General features: G+C 43.1%; 1 protein-coding gene across 1 annotated transcript in view; it reads right to left on the bottom strand.

Annotated features, from left to right (window-relative positions):
* L3MBTL1 (L3MBTL histone methyl-lysine binding protein 1) overlaps positions 1–16,926 on the bottom strand; it is a 37,205-nt gene extending 20,279 nt beyond the window's left edge. The window contains exons 1-7 of the mRNA XM_044298348.1: positions 16,838–16,926; positions 13,303–13,399; positions 10,966–11,089; positions 10,754–10,874; positions 10,296–10,389; positions 5,735–5,826; positions 639–743 (exon numbers count right to left, since the gene is read on the bottom strand). Of these exons, the coding sequence (XP_044154283.1) occupies positions 639–743; positions 5,735–5,826; positions 10,296–10,389; positions 10,754–10,874; positions 10,966–11,089; positions 13,303–13,399; positions 16,838–16,912 (708 nt within the window). The 5' untranslated portion in view covers positions 16,913–16,926. The remainder of the gene's footprint in view (positions 1–638; positions 744–5,734; positions 5,827–10,295; positions 10,390–10,753; positions 10,875–10,965; positions 11,090–13,302; positions 13,400–16,837) is intronic.
* Between the last annotated feature and the right edge of the window lie 268 nt (positions 16,927–17,194).

The raw sequence follows: 17,194 nt of genomic DNA, 5'->3' as shown, positions 1-17,194 counted from the left end.
ACTGATCCGTAAATACTAATCATACTAATCATACCCTGTGGTCAAGGGTGGAAATGTTTCTGGGAAAAAGAAAGAGGCCCTTTTCTCTAACCATTTTCTCTAATACCACAACCCCTTTAAAGGGCATCTGTCAGCAGTTTTGTCCCTATGAAACTGGCTGACCTGTTACATGAGCACTTGAAGGCATCTGTGTTGGTCCCATGTTCATATGGAAATGGGCCGCTAGGAGCAACAGGGGCGTTGCTGTTACACCTAGAGGTTCTGCTCTTTCTGCAACTGCCGCTCTCTCTCCACTATGATTGACAGAGCCAGGCATTATGAAGCTTTCACTGCCTGTCCGTGTCAAAGTGCAGAGGTTGCGGCTGTTGCAGAGAGAGCAGAGCCTCTAGGTGTAAAGGCAACGCCCCCGTTGCTCTAAGAGGCTCATTTGCATATATTACAACAACATTTTTCTCAGCAATGCGGGCACATAAGAACACAGGACCAACACAGATGCCTTCAGCTGCCAAGCGCACATGTAACAGGTCAGCCAGTGTCATGGGTACAAAACTGCTGACAGATGCCTATGAAGTTTTGCAGAGTTACAACGCATTTGATTTACATGACTATTTTGCTGTACCTGTGTAAGCTGATCTCACCTCAGCCACCGTGAGGATGAAATACATGGATGGATGCTGGGGGTCGATTCCCTCTAGCTTCATCCCCACCTTGAAGCCATTCTTGTGCTGAGTTCCCAGCTGCCACTGCAGACAAATCAATTCCTTTATCATACGGGCAAAACATTATACTGACGACGTATAAGCAGTAACAACCCAATGTGAGTGGCAGCAGCAGTGCAACATAAGTACATGAAATGGCTTTATTCCAATATAGCTGATGGGGTGGTGGTGGTTATAGCTCTTCAGAACAACAGCAGAGCAGACCGTAAGATAACAATAACCATGAAGATGTTTCCTGCAGGTCCTATATATGCAGAAATTGATGTGTACTCCCACTACTGCGAGTGTCTACTATTAAGTCATGCAGCATCTTGAGCTATTTTTATGTATGATTCTTTAGATGCCCAGAAGAATATAACCTATATGATGAGGAATGTAAACAGCATGTTCAGATGCCAACAAGAACCATGAAGGCTTGCAGCCCCGATAGTCATTCATGACTTCTAGGAAAATAGATCAAAGCAATATACAATGCATTCAGAAAGTTTTCAGGTCCTTTCACTCTTTTAACATTATGTTATGTTACAGCCTTGTGCTAAAATAAAAAAATATTAAAAAAAATCAAGTTCCCCCCAGTCAATCTGCACTTAATACCGCATAATGAGAAAGTGAAAATAGTAATTTAGAAATTTCTTCAGATTTATTAAAATGGAAAAACTAAAATGATGTGTGTTCAGACCCTTTGTTATGACAATGGTGCCTGCCAGTTCTTTTCATTATCTTTGAGACATTTCTACAGCTTGACTGGAGTCCATCTGCTGTAAATTCAGTTTGGAAATAATTTTTGCCCAAATTAGCATCTACTGTACTGAATGCTAATGACAGATGACTATAAGATGCATATGCAGATTTTACTATGTTTCCCTGCCTATTTGATCTGTGCCAGCAGTGATCGCTGGTATACCCACTACTCTATCTGCCCAGTGCAACGCTGGTTAGCTAGTAAGCACCAGGAAGATAGGGGAGAGCAGGGCTACCACCGATCGGCGCTGACAGTGAGTGTTAAGGAACACAGACAAAAAGTTTTGGCTTCGTACAGCTTTCTGCCCCTGTTCCTGTAAAACTTGCTGTCAGTGCTGATCGCTGGCAGCTCCAGTCCCTGTGCTTTCCCAGAGAGTCTCTAGTTAGTAAGCACCAGGCAGAGGAGGATCAGCACTGACAGTAAGGCCCCTAGTAGACCACATGATTTTCAGGCCAATTATCGGGAACAAAAGTTCATAGGAATACTGGTTTCTGATAGTGGGCCTGTAGAATTGAGCAGCTGATCAACGTGCAACCACTGATTTGTTGGCTGATGGTCATTTTTCATCAGGATGAAATATGACGATTATCTGCAGAGCATCTCCCTGTGTAATTAGGGGTCTGCTGCCGGTAACAGAAATGAATGAGGGAGGAACAACTACGATAGCAACTGTTTCTCCCACATTCAGTTTGCATCGGCCTGTGCTATCTTCCACCAGCGCTTGCCCTGCCCAAACGTTGGACAATGTAATACAGCCCTAAGGCTTAGGGCTCATCCATACGACCTTATGTATTTTGCGGTCTTCAAAAAACAGTTCCCCCAAAAAATGGTTGACATATTTTGCATAACGGAACAGCTGGCCCCTAATAGAACATTCCTATCCTTGTCCGTAATGCAGACAATAACAGGACATGTTCTACCCCTTTGCGGAACGGACATACGTAAACGGAATGCACATGGAGCAACTAATGTTTTTTTGGCGGACCCATTAAAATTAACGCAAAAACAAAACGGAACGGACACGAAAAGAAAATACATTTGTGTGCATGAGCCCTTAGGGTTTCTGCCTGTGCCCTCACACGTGGTGGAATTTTCCCTCATGTTATCCTATGGGGCTGAATATTGTCTATCCCTGCATTGTGTTCCACTGCGGAATTTACATTTTGCAGAGTAAATATTGTTGTGTTGCAGATTATCTGCATGAGAATCTTTCCATTCAAGTCAATGGGAAATTGATTCGCTGCAGAAAAATCTGTGTTTTTCCACTGCAGAATCCATTTCACATTGAACTGAATGGATAGATTCTCATACAATAAATCCGCACCGTAATTCACACCCAAAAATCCACAACTTTCTAAGAATCTGCACCTCTGGATTTTCCTGTGGAATTTTCGACCACATGTGAGAGCACCCTTACTGTCAGCACTGGTCGCTGGCAGCCCTGCTCCCCTATAGTGCTCTGTCATCAGCGTTCAGAAGACCCTGAAGATAGAATTTCTTAGCAACGCTCAGGGGACACTTTACATGCAGTTTTCTAATAAAAGTTTACATTTTTCCCTAATAAAATATATTACATCACTTAGAATCACCGTCTACACTTGTAGGAAAGATTCTTATTATATAACGGTCTCCTACGTCTGTAGTCCATGCTGCATACCGCAGAGTGCTATGTCTCCTGGGTTCCCGTATTCAGGCTTTATTGATATACCTGTAGATAGGAGCACTGCAGGACTGAATACAGGAGCGGAGGAGACAGAACATACACTCGTTTAGGAGATTGACTGTAACTGGTAAACCACCAGTACGCTTCATGTCATTGTATCAGTCTATACTGCCATCTGGTGTGTTACTGAAATATATGTAGTCAGGTAACTGTACTTAGACAATACAGCTAAAAGGCAGAACATAAAGAGGATCTGGCAGCTTTCCATAAATGACGACTTTAGTAAATACTTGTGCTCCCCGTAATATAACAATTCTGGAGAATTTCTTTCTTAGGGTACTTTCACACTTGCGGCAGAGGATTCCAGCAGGTAATTCCGTCGCCGCATTTGCCTGCCAGATCCGGCAATACGGACGCAAACTGATGGCATTTGTCAGACGGATCCAGATGCAGATCTGTCTGACAAATGCATTAAAACACAGTATCTGTCTCTCCGGTGTCATCCGGAAAAATGGATCCGGTAAAAAAAATTTGGGCATTTTTAAAGGTCTGCGCATGCGCAGACGGGAAATCTGGATCCGTTTTTCCAGAACACTTAATGCCGGATCCGGCACTAATACACTCCAATGTATTCCAGCAAGTGATCAGTATTTTTGGCCGGAGATAAAACTGCAGCATGCTGCGGTATTTTCTCCGTCCAAAAAACATAAGAGGGACTGAACTGATGCATCCTGAACGGAATGCTCTCCATTCAGAATGGATTAGGATAAAACTGATCAGTTTTTTACGGTGTTAGGCCTCTTTCACACTACCGTTTTTTTTTTTCGTTTTGCGGTCCGTTTTTTGCGTTCCGTATACGGTACCATTCATTTCAATGGTTCCGCAAAAAAAGTAGAATGTGTTCCGTAAGCATTCCGTTTCCGTATTTCCGTTCCGGTGAAAGATAGAACATGTCCTATATTTGGCCACAAATCACAGTCCGTGGCTCCATTCAAGTCAATGGGTCCGCAAAAAAAACGGAACACATACGGAAATGCATCCGTATGTCTTCCGTATCCGTTCCGTTTTTTGCGGAACCATCTATTGAAAATGTTATGCCCAGCCCAATTTTTTCAATGTAATTACTGTATACTGTATATGCCATACGGAAAAACGGAACGGAACAACGGAACGGAAACGGAACCACAACGGAAGCAAAAAACAGAACAACGGATCCGTGAAAAACGGACCGCAAAACACTGAAATGGACATACTGTAGTGTGAAAGAGGCCTTAAGCTGTGACGGAACTCAATACCAGAAAACAAAAACGCTAGTGTGAAAGTACCCTTAGAACTCTGAATTCTGCTGTTATTCCTAGAAATATATGAATAAATTTACTACTGGGTATTACCAGTTGGGGGTGTGTCACTAAATGTTCTGACACTTGACCCATGTTGACGGTATTAGACTGTATTAGGACATGCCACTTTAAACAAGTTATGGCTCCGTGAAGGCAGGGAGTAAAAAAACTCAAAGCAGAGGTAAGAGAGGAATGGAACAAAACGGACCTATAAACATAGATGCCCCAGAATAGTTGTCTTAGGGAAAGGTATCTACTATAACAGACATATCAGAAGGGGCAACAGGTCCTTTTTATGACAAAATGGTTTAGGGTATGATGTCCGACTCTCCTATGGTTGCCTCAGCAATTGTACCGCCCAACGCACACTAGCATCTCTTTACATCTGATCAGGCTGCAGATTCAAATTTGAGGGACCATTGCCCTGTTATGCCGTTTATGGCAGAGCCGAAGCAGTGGGCAGCTAAGAAGCATTCCCACTTAGGCTACTTTCACACTTGCGTTTAACTTTAACGGTATTGAGATCCGGAAGAGGATCTCAATATCGGAGAAAAATGCTTTCGTTTTGCCCCCATTCATTGTCAATGGGGACAAAACTGAACTGAATATGTTCCAAAATGCATTCCGTTCTATTTGGTTGCATTTCCATACTGTACAGAAAACAGCCGCATGCTGCGGTTTTCTTTCCATCATGGGATGCGGAGCAAAATGTATCTGGCATGACACACAATGCAAGTCAATGGTGCCATATGAGTTTTCTCGGACAAAATAGGAAACAGATCCGTCCCCCATTGACTTACAATGGTTTTAGTGACGGTTCCGCAATGGCCATTTTAGAGATAATACAACCGGATCCATTCATAACTGATGCTGCCGGTTGTATTAATACAAACGTAAGAGTTTTTGCTGATCCCTGCCGGATCAGACAAAAAGTCAAGTGTGAAATTAGCCTTAGTCTTGCAAAGTTGGATGAAAACCGCTACATATTTTGGGTTTTGTAGCATGAAATGTGACCAACCCCCAATGGAAAGCCATTTTAGTTGTCACTAGTGTATTTTTGAAAAAAATGCCTGACAAAACCTCTCAAAGGCCAATGTGTAGCTTGTATGTTTTATGGATACTTTTGTCATGTAGATTGCCTGATTTTTTTCTCATTGGTTTAGTTACAATGCTTGTTCATCACGTGACATTTGTACATCTTTTGTTTATAAAGTGGACATTTCTTCTAAATCTTAATAATGTTTAATGTGTTTTCTAAAACCAGACTTACCTCCCGAAACAGATTGAGAGGAGCAGCAACGCATTTCTGTTCCTCCAGGTAAGACGACCAAGACCAAGAATCTCCCGACTCGTCCCCTGAAACTTTGACATTGCAGGAAATAAGACAGGCACCCATAACTGTAAAGTAAAAACGGGGATCTGGAAGGATGGAAAAGCTACATTTCTGCAGTAGAGACTCAAGTGTGGGTACTGGGGCTAATCTGGGTGCAAGAGCTGGACATGCAGGCATTTAGGGTATAATTACCCAGATAGGACATGACATTGGAAGCAAGGGGAGAGGTTCAAGAATGATCTAAACAAATGTTGAATTTAAATGACAAAAATACGTGGTCTCCAAAGGCAGGAAATGCTCAACCCCAAATGCAGTTGTGCATTTATACTCGGGGGAGCAGATACTGCGCTTGTGGTCTGTTGCTAAGGGATGAGGATGAGGATGCCCGCAACAGACCACAAGTGTCACAGAGACATCCTACACCAGATGGTAAAATGTGTGGATGTGGAATGATATATAGAATAAATAATTACAAGAATAGGTGCATTACTGTGGTGGATGCAAACAGTAACATCTGACTAAACCCTCACAATGATGTAAATAATGAGAGTTTAGCCAGTATATCCTTATATTAAGGACATACCTGAGCCCGCGCACCACGACAAGGTTTCTCATGTGGGAAAGTTGAGAAACCTTGGTGTGGTGCGCGGGCTCAGGTATGTCCTTAATATACAGTACAGACCAAAAGTTTGGACACACCTTCTCATTCAAAGAGTTTTCTTTATTTTCATGACTATGAAAATTCTAGATTCACACTGAAGGCATCAAAACTATGAATTAACACATGTGAAATTATATACATAACAAAAAAGTGTAAAAACAACTGAAAATATGTCATATTCTAGGTTCTTCAAAGTAGCCACCTTTTGCTTTGATTACTGCTTTGCACACTCTTGGCATTTTCTTGATGAGCTTCAAGAGGTAGTCACCTGAAATGGTTTTCACTTCACAGGTGTGCCCTGTCAGGTTTAATAAGTGGGATTTCTTGCCTTATAAATGGGGTTGGGACCATCAGTTGCGTTGTGGAGAAGTCAGGTGGATACACAGCTGATAGTCCTACTGAATAGACTGTTAGAATTTGTATTATGGCAAGAAAAAAGCAGCTAAGTAAAGAAAAACGAGTGGCCATCATTACTTTAAGAAATGAAGGTCAGTCAGTCTGAAAAATTGGGAAAACTTTGAAAGTGTCCCCAAGTGCAGTCACAAAAACATCAAGCGCTACAAAGAAACTGGCTCACATGCGGACCGCCCCAGGAAAGGAAGACCAAGAGTCACCTCTGCTGCGGAGGATAAGTTCATCCGAGTCACCAGCCTCAGAAATCGCAGGTTAACAGCAGCTCAGATTAGAGACCAGGTCAATGCCACACAGAGTTCTAGCAGAAGACACATCATTAGAACAGTGGAAATCTGTGTTTTGGTCTGATGAGTCCAAATTTGAGATCTTTGGTTCCAACCACCGTGTCTTTGTGTGACGCAGAAAAGGTGAACGGATGGACTCTACATGCCTGGTTCCCACCGTGAAGCATGGAGGAGGAGGTGTGATGGTGTGGGGGTGCTTTGCTGGTTACACTGTTGGGGATTTATTCAAAATTGAAGGCATACTGAACCAGCATGGCTACCACAGCATCTTGCAGAGGCATGCTATTCCATCCGGTTTGCGTTTAGTTGGACCATCATTTATTTTTCAACAGGACAATGACCCCAAACACACCTCCAGGCTGTGTAAGGGCTATTTGACCATGAAGAAGAGTGATGGGGTGCTGCGCCAGATGACCTGGCCTCCACAGTCACCGGACCTGAACCCAATCGAGATGGTTTGGGGTGGGCTGTACCGCAGAGTGAAGGCAAAAGGGCCAACAAGTGCTAAGCATCTCTGGGAACTCCTTCAAGACTGTTGGAAGACCATTTCAGGTGACTACCTCTTGAAGCTCAACAAGAGAATGCCAAGAGTGTGCAAAGCAGTAATCAAAGCAAAAGGGGGCTACTTTGAAGAACCTAGAATATTACATATTTTCAGTTGTTTCACACTTTTTTGTTATGTATATAATTCCACATGTGTTAATTCATAGTTTTGATCCCTTCAGTGTGAATCTACAATTTTCATAGTCATGAAAATAAAGAAAACTCTTTGAATGAGAAGGTGTGTCCAAACTTTTGGTCTGTACTGTAAGTCTAATTTTTAACATCATTCTGAGGGTTTAGTCAGATGTTACTGTTTGAATCCACCACTGTAGTGCACCTATTCTTATAATTATTTAAACAAATGTTGAAGAAGAAAATACATGAGGCACTGACACTGCAATCAGTCATACCAGATTCAGTTTACTGAAGGCCTTTCTTAACCACAGGTCAACAGACCTCTCTTTATCTCCTACCAATCATGCATGGTGCTATAAAGACTGCACTGTTTGGGCGCCAACATGTTCTGCAGTGCTATATAGAGAATGCCATCACTCCCTGTCCCTATTGTTACTTATAACCTACAGAATATCGGAAATTAACCTATCAGTATGTTCTGTAGAGAGTGTGAGGAAACCAGAGTACCTAAAGAAAACCCACGCACATATGGGAGAACATACAAAGTGCATGCAGATATTGCTCTGAACCCAGCAAGGCAACAGTGTTAACTAATGAGCCTCCATGCTGCTCTAAAGTTATGCCTGCGAGCCATAGAAATGCTAGAATTTCCACAGACAACTCTGGATACCTAACCTAAATGGACTCAACTGTGGCAAAGCTTTAGAATTTATTTGAAATAAATATTTTGGCCTTTCACTTTCACATATTTTTAGTGATGTCCAATTATGGGGTTAAGAATATATTTTGAAGTTGGTAAATCTATAAATCCACCTCCTTAATAGCCCAGGCTGTTTCCCTATCCCCCCTATTTCCATTTGGTTATGTAAATCATTTTTGCACCTTTTTTAAGTGATATATGAGGCTTTATTTTTATGTAAATTTTCTTTTAGCATTTTTTTAATTTTTATCTCAGGGGAAATGAAATTCTAATAGCTTTAAGTGCAACTTAAATACTTTTTTTTTTTAAATGATGTCCCTTCTCCATAATAGTCATGGGGGATATCTGGTTTATGAAGCTGCAGTGTAGCATTTCTTTGTTATTTTTTATTTTTTACACTCTGTGTCCCCCATAAGGTCATACAAGACTTTTGGGGGGACAGTTAACATTAAACTTTTTTTTATTTCTCCTGTTACCTATTAGCCACAGTTACAGGAGGAATACAGCTCCCAGAGGTCGTACAAGGCTGTTCAGCCTCACTGCTGAGATCTAGGTCAGGGATGCCCAACCTGCGGCCCTCCAGCTGTTGCAAAACTACAACTCCCAGCATGCCTGGACAGCCTACAGCTATCAGCCTACAACAAGGCATGATGGGAGTTGTAGTTTTACAACAGCTGGAGGGCCACAGGTTGAGCATGCCTGATCTAGGTCTACTAAGACCCAACAGCTCATCCAGATACAGCAACCACATGATCACTAGAACCAGATCAGAAAGTGGTGGCGTTGCCGCTTCCTGATCTGTACATACAGTGCTCATTGAGAGCTGTGTGTACGGCGATAGGGAAGCCAGAGACAGTAAAAAACGCCCCTGCCTCTATGGGGAGTTCAGCTGTCACTGGCAGTGGGCTCCCCACTCCTGCACAGTATCAGACTGTCAGCGTTAAGTGCTTACCCCCTGGCATTTATAGTCAACAGCCAATCCGCAAGCTGTTAAAGGGGTTTTCAATATATATTTTTAATGGGCCAACTGCAGGGACATTGTTAAAATAATAAATAAAGCTTAATCTCACCTTCCAGAGCCCCCTCGGATCCAGCGCTGTCGCTTCAGCTTCTCAACTGGGCTGCAGCCATGATGTTTGCTTTGTCTCCAGCGGTCCCGTCCACTGTATACCGTTGCAGCCAGTTACTGGCCTCAGCAGTGTAAGACACTAAACTGCTGAGGCCAGCAATTGGCTGCACACAGGGTTACCAACCAGACTTTTTCTTTTTTTTTTGGACAACTTATCCCCAAATCACGGACAGCCAACATTTTTTATGGAAAAATAGGAAAACCATAATGAATGATGAAGATTACAAGTAATACATGTCTATAGCTCAATATACTGATAGTAACTCATTGCCAGCATTTACTGTGAGCTGTAAAATGATGATAATTACCACCAAAATAATCTAATCAAATACCACCAGCCTGAAAAAATTTATGGACAAGTCTATTTTTTTCCCCCCACACAGACACAGTAAAAAAGTCGCCTATTTTTATGGACTGTCCAGAAATTTTTGGACGGTTGGCAACCCTGTGCAGAAGTATATAGGACATCACTGCCGCAGTCCTTAGAGGAAACCACGAGGAGACACTGGATCAGAGGGTGCTTGGGAGAGTAAGTTTAAGAGTCCTGAGTTGATTTCAATGACCCTGATTAAAGCATTTGCACTATGTTTTATACATATATAAGCAAGACACAGATTGAGTAAAATAATTACTTTGTGGTTCTCTCTGGCTCCATAGCTCCCCTTCTGAGCTCCTCACATGGGGTTCATCAGCATCTCCTGGGCTTTTCCGCTCTTTCAGCTTTTCCTGAACAGAAATACTTTCCAGGTACATATCTGACAACAGTACACTACAATGACAGCGTGCACATGGACGTATCACTTATTCTTTTCACATGTTTATGAGCATGCATCGTGTTACACTGAGGCTGGCGCTCGTTTCTGTTGCAGCACAGCGATAGGTGATGCTCAACGAGGGTCCAGTGCAATGTTCATTTTCAGACACGAGAATAGTTTATCTTAAAATCTTGTGACACACCGCGTGGTCGAAATATCACCTAGTTCTGGTCCCATCCCACAGTCCAGTCCTGATACCTACTGCACTCTCCATTCATAACACTTGCACAGACAGTACACGGTTGACATGAATACAGTGATGCCTCTTTCCTCACCATTGGCTCAGCCTCCGACTCTGCTGGACTTTGGTATTCCTTTGGTCTCCGTTTCTTGACGGGTTTTGGGGTCTCGTTGCCTACCCCAAAACCTTGTGATGGCTCCACGATCACGGACCTGCTGTAGATACCCCAGAAACCAGGGAGAGGGTGACACTGACCCGCTCCCCAACCAACCCCTACCCCCCACGACTTACAGATTTTTTTCTTACCTCTCTTTAAATTGACAGACTTCACCGCAGGTTTCACATTTTGCCCCAGGCACATGCTGGCAGCCACACGTATCACAGAGACACAGTGTAGTATCAGAATGAGGGCTGTCCTTTCCCTCAAGGCCTGTAAGGAAATTCAGGAGTCATAAGTTGTGATACACATGCATAGCCATATGCATAGTCAAAGGCATGGATAGAGTGCTAAACCCAGCGTAAGGGTGCCTTCACACGCTGCAGAATTTCAGTTCCATTCTCCTGAATGCAGCTACTGTATATATGCATTTGTTTTCATCTTGGCCTTTACCCTAAGTTCACACCTGAGCGTTTTACAGCGCGTTCAAACGCGCTGTAAAACGCTCAACACATGAAAAGCAATGCTTCCCTATGGGAATGGTTCTCACCTGGGCGTTTTACAGCGCGTACGATCGCGCTGTAAAACGCCCGACGCTCAAACAAGTACTTGAGCTTCTTTGGGGCGTTTTGATGCGCGTTTGTGGCCATAGGACACTGCAGTCAATGACACAAACGCGCGTCAAACGCGCGTTTACTATTACAAAAAACGCGCGGCAGAAACGCACGTCAAAAACGCGCGTTTGACGCGCGTTTGGGAAACGCTCAGGTGTGAAAGCAGGGTCAGGGTACTTCTGGAGTGCCACAGCTCATAGCAACCAAGAAGGCCGCATGCAAATGGTGTGTATTATGCCTGGATTTCCTGTGCGGAAAATCAGCAGTGCAAGGGCTAGTTCACATGGTGGATTTTGCAAAGGCAAAATGCACCAAGTATTCTGCGGTTTCTGCCACAGTTTCTCAATTTGAATGCCGCAGACCCACTTGTGGTTTAGCCCCATTGAATGGAGCTGACCCTTGATCGGACACCAGCTACAGGTTCCACAGGTGACTGTCTGGACATAAAACTGCAAATGAAGTGCATTGAACACGAAGGGAGGCAGATTCAGAGCTGCTGCCGGAGGTTTATTGGCATGGTATCCACACCAAATTCCACCAGCAAAACAAACCCCTTGCGAATACCAGCTAAGTACGTAAGAGTTTTAAAATCTTATATGCACTGGCCAGAAATTTTCCAAGTGTAAGTTGACCCGTGGTGCACATTTTGAAATCCGTAGCATGTCAATTGTTTTGTTGTGCAACCCACAACAGAACCCGCATGTAACACAAGCGAATATTGGTGTGAATACGGTGTGGAAACACAGCAAAATCCACATGGAAAATATGCATAAATTACACTACCATGTGCATGGAACCTAAAAGTCCATGGAGATCAATGAAAGCAAACTCTGGTTACTATAGGCAATGCAACCACTTTTTCTGCACCAGATTTAACTACAGTAGGTGCTGTGTGAGTAAATTAAATTTTACACGTTGGACTATGGCCTCATGCACACGGCCGTTGTGTGTTTTGCGATCCGCAAATTGCGGATGCGCAAAACACGGATGGCGTCCGTGTGCGTTCTGCAGTTTGCGGAACGGCACGGACAGACATTACTATAACTGCCTATTCTTGTCCGCAAAACGGACAAGAATAGGACAGCTTATATTTTTTGGGGCGGACCACGGAACGGAGCAATGGATCCGGACAGCACACGGAGTGCTGTCCTCATTTTTTGCGGCCCCATTAAAGTGAATGGGTCCGCATCCAAGCAGCAAAAAATGCGGCTCGGATGCAAACCAAAAGAACGTTTGTGTGCATGGGCCTAAATCTGACATTTCATATAGCAGTGGTCTTCAGACGAGAGAGTGTCACGCTCCGGACTCGCAGCGAGGCACCCTTCCTGAACTTCCAGCACTGTCGGGGTCACATAGGATTATATTGATTTATGATGCTATGTAACCCTTAGAGATCTGGAATGTATTTGATAACACTGACAGCATTATGTCAGTGTCATCTAATACATTTCAGAACTGTAAGGGTTACATAGCATCATAAATCAATATAAAGACACTCGCTCGTCAGAAAGGGGCCTTAATTAAAATATGTCCTGAAATGGGGAAATTTATTAAGCGGCATGGGTCTTTTTAAAAATTTGGTGCACCTTTGTAGCAGTTTGTGCACCACAAAAGCAAATCTATGCTTCTGGCGTGAAGTATAGTAAATATGTTGGGCCGTGGTTGCCACGACCTGTCTGATAACCCCTACCCAACTTTTTCAAAAGTGCTGAGCATAGCATAACTGTGGAAAAAGTAGCAAATTTTCTGCAAAAGAAAAAAAGATTCCTGAGCAAAAATTACAGCGGTTAATAAATTCCGTCCAGTATGCAGCGTGAAATACAGATGTGGGCATGGCTGTCATACACATGACTTTTGTAGAATGGAGCTCACCTTCTGGGTAGGCTTGGCTGGTTATCTCTATGGTGTGTTGAGGGCTTTCATCTTGTATAGCAGGTTCCTCTTTAGGCTCCAGGGAGCTGAAACAGAACTATAACAGAGAACAGAAGAATAAGGCCTCATACACACATTGCAGATTTGCATCGAAGTGCAGTGACCCCCTGAGAAGCCGGTGTAGAGCATGGGAGTGGAAGTGGCCCTGTTGAAGTGTTGTGTCACAGTGTACTCCCTCAGACCGTTACTCCCTGGGGATCGGTGCAATGGAAATGTAGTAATGGAGAATGAGGTCAGACTTTCTACCCCGAAGGTTTTCGTTTTGCGCTCCCTGCCTTCTCAGAGCCATACCTTTTTTATTTTTCCATTCACATAGCTGTATGAGGGCTTGTTTTTGCGGGACAAGATGTACTTTCCAACACCACCATTTAATATTGCATAAGATGTAGTGGGAAGCAGGAAAATTCCAAATGGGGTAGAATTGGAAAAAAACCGCAATTCTGCCACAGGCTTATGGGTAATTTATTTACGACGTTCGATTTGAGACAAAACTGAACAGTTACTTTAATTCTACAGGTCAGTACAAATCCGGCGATACCTTATATGTATAGTTTTTCTAGCATTTTGATACTGATAAATATTAAAAATCTTGGAAAAAAAATCTGTTTTATTTTTTCATCACCATATTCTGACCCATATAACTTTTTTGTAGTTATGTGTACGGAGCTCTATGAGCATTCACTTTTTATAAAAAAAGTTCTGAGAAATGAAGTCAACATTTCCTCTCAGGAGCAAGCGCCATGTTTAAAGACCCGGGAAGGGGTTAGACGTAACAAAGTCTCCTTTACCGAGTGCAACATACAACTTTAAATACATACAGCAACAGCAGGCTTTAAGTGTACATCCCTTCTGGCACCAGTAAGGATATGGAGGCAGGTTGGTTTGTGGCAATTCTGCACTTAGGTGTTATTGGCCTAGCGGTTGTTGATGGGTGTCTTGGCTGTAATCCCACACGTCGCAGCGTTGCCTTCTATGCTGATAGTAGCAGGTTGTGCTGCTGTTTAGGGTCTCAAGGCTTTACTTGAGGGAAATTGGAGTAATTCTCTCTTGAGAATCTAACAGGAGCAGGAGCTCTGCAGTGTGCTTCCTCTCCTCTCTAGACAGAAACTCCCCTCCTGCAACGGAGCAGGACCAGCCCACTCCTACCAAGAGCCAACCCTTTGACAACCATTCCTTGCTGGTAACTACGGGCAGAAGTAAACAATAAAATGCATAATACATGACAATATACAAATTGTAGTATCCTAGGTCTGGGGTACTACAAAAACCAAAATCGGGGAAAGGATGCTAAAAAAGAGACAACCTGTGAGTGTTTCCATTTCACTTTCTTTGTGTTTTCTGGACTAGCTCCTAAAAAGGAACTGATGCAAGATACTGACCAAATCTGCAATGTGTGCATGAGGCCGTAAAGGATTATTGCTAGAAGAACATTATGTACAAGGCGAACAAATTAGGGCACAGCCATATTCTTAGAATAACTGTGATCCTTCAAAAGATGTAACCTTGCATCATGCTTAGAATTAGTAAGATAATTACAGTAATTGGCTTCATATTTGGAGGACCAGTTATCTTTTTACTGTTCATGACACTTTACTGCAGTAGCCAGATGTGCACTGAATGGAAAGTCATGACGTTTCTATTCATACATTGAATTATTTTGCGGTGGTTCTAGATCTCACTGCAGTTTTTCGATAAATCTGTTTTTGCTGCTTTATGTTTCTTTTGAGTCGCAGTTCCCTGTGTGAATTAGACTTTTTGGCTGTTTCAGCTAAAAATTATGTTAGTGCACAGTATAGATATGAGTCATTCCTGTGCATCAGGGTGACTACACGCTGGGCAAGGCAGGGTGACGACAAGTGCTCCGTAAAGAGACAGTAAACGAATACGGTCATTGATTTATTGGTGCTGTGGCTTATAACTGTGTCATACGGTCCCAGGAGAGGAACTTTTTCTTGCTTTAGAAGCAAGTTATTGATAAGTCTATATTGGCATATCATATATCGGACAAACACAATAGTAGGGGTATGTCCACATATAGGGGAAATTGGGCAGGTTTCCAGACTGGAATCACATTGCAAAAAGCAGCAGAGAGAAAGAGATTTTAACAAATGGTGTGATTTTTGTATTTACTGATTTTTCAGTGGCTTTCAACACAACACAGGGAAACATGCTGCAGATTCACTGCCGAGTTTGGACTTAAATTTTTCCATCCTGTGTGGACATGCCCTCACCCTAAGTTCACACCTGAGCGTTTTACAGCGCGTTCAAACGCGCTGTAAAACGCTCAAGACATGAAAAGCAATGCTTCCCTATGGGAATGGTTCACACCTGGGCGTTTTACAGCGCGTACGAACGCGCTGTAAAACGCCCGACGCTCAAACAAGTACTTGAGCTTCTTTGGGGCGTTTTGACGCGCGTTTGTGGCCATAGGACACTGCAGTCAATCACACAAACGCGCGTCAAACGCGCGTTTACTATTACAAAAAACGCGCATAAAAACGCGCGACAAAAACACGCGTAAAACGCGCGTTTGAGAAACGCTCAGGTGTGAAAGCAGGGTAAGAGTGCTGCCACATGTCGCGGCTATGCTGCACTTTTGATGTTGCAAAAAAAAAATACATTAAAAAAACATGCAGTTTTTGCAAACACAGCAAAACTTAAATGCATTTATTAAGTCTGCTGTGTTTTCCCTTTGCTTGAAGAAAATGCAGCATAAATGCAGGTATGTTGTTGCCAAAATGCTGAATAGCCGCGACCCTATTGACTATAATGGGATACTATATCAATTGGATATGTTATTAGAGGGGATAGACCAATATCACAGAAAATAAGAGAAGCAGCCATTACATTGTTGGGAACAAGTTGGGAACCACTAACGAAGGGTCACATCACTTTGAGTACTGCAGCCCCTCTGGATCTGTACCAGACACTGTTCAGCTCTTTTCTATACGATGTGTCAGAACCGTTTACTGATCTGGTAATAGTTATACTAGGATCATGACTTGTGGACAGATCACAGTAATATTGCGGATGCAACTTTAATTGTTTCCTGTAGGAAAGAACGTCATAATGAACATGTTCATTCACATCTGCGTTTAACTGATCTTGAGTTCACCGGATCCGGCATAGCTGGACACGACCGCCAAACCTTGCTGACTCTAATAGGATCTGGTGGAGATCTGGATGCTTTCCAGCCTAAATGCCAGCTTTGGCCGGACAAAAAGGCCTGCATGCACTTATGCCAGAGAGTGGCCAGATCACCGCCGGATCCCATTATAGTCAATGGGGTCCGGCGGTGGAACAGTAAAATGCCGATGCGAATCAGCCTAACTTACAACTATTGCAACATGACAGAGATTTACAATGTCCCTCGTGGCTTTCTTTCCATATGGGACACCTAAAATTCACCTTGTGACCACAATATCCCTGCAGCTTCCAGTTACCATCATAGAGCCCAGACCTAACTGTGACTTACCTGCGGGTTCACCGTGGCCATAACTGGCGCTGCTTCCCTCCTTTCTCGCTGCTCTCCCACCAGTGAGCGCTGCATTTCTGAGCAGGTGACTATGGGGACAGTGACAGCTGATGAAATTAAGGAAAAGACGGTTATCAGGTTTATGTAACCTGTCCAGGTCTAGATCAGATATGGAGGTTGTATGGGTCGCAGCATGTGGATTACAATAGTAGCATGATTTATTAACCATTATCATACCAAATAGAATAGCATACATGAAAGGACTGATAAAATGACAATATAAATGTCACTATACACATAGCTCCCCGGCTGACAGTACGCGTACACAGAACCGCGTAGTTGATGTCATTGGTACAT

Source organism: Bufo gargarizans, chromosome 6 (genome assembly GCF_014858855.1).
Source record: "Bufo gargarizans isolate SCDJY-AF-19 chromosome 6, ASM1485885v1, whole genome shotgun sequence".
Classification (NCBI taxonomy): domain Eukaryota; kingdom Metazoa; phylum Chordata; class Amphibia; order Anura; family Bufonidae; genus Bufo; species Bufo gargarizans.
The sequence above is the reverse complement of the archived record's forward strand: the minus strand, read 5'-3'. Positions and strand labels throughout refer to the sequence as shown.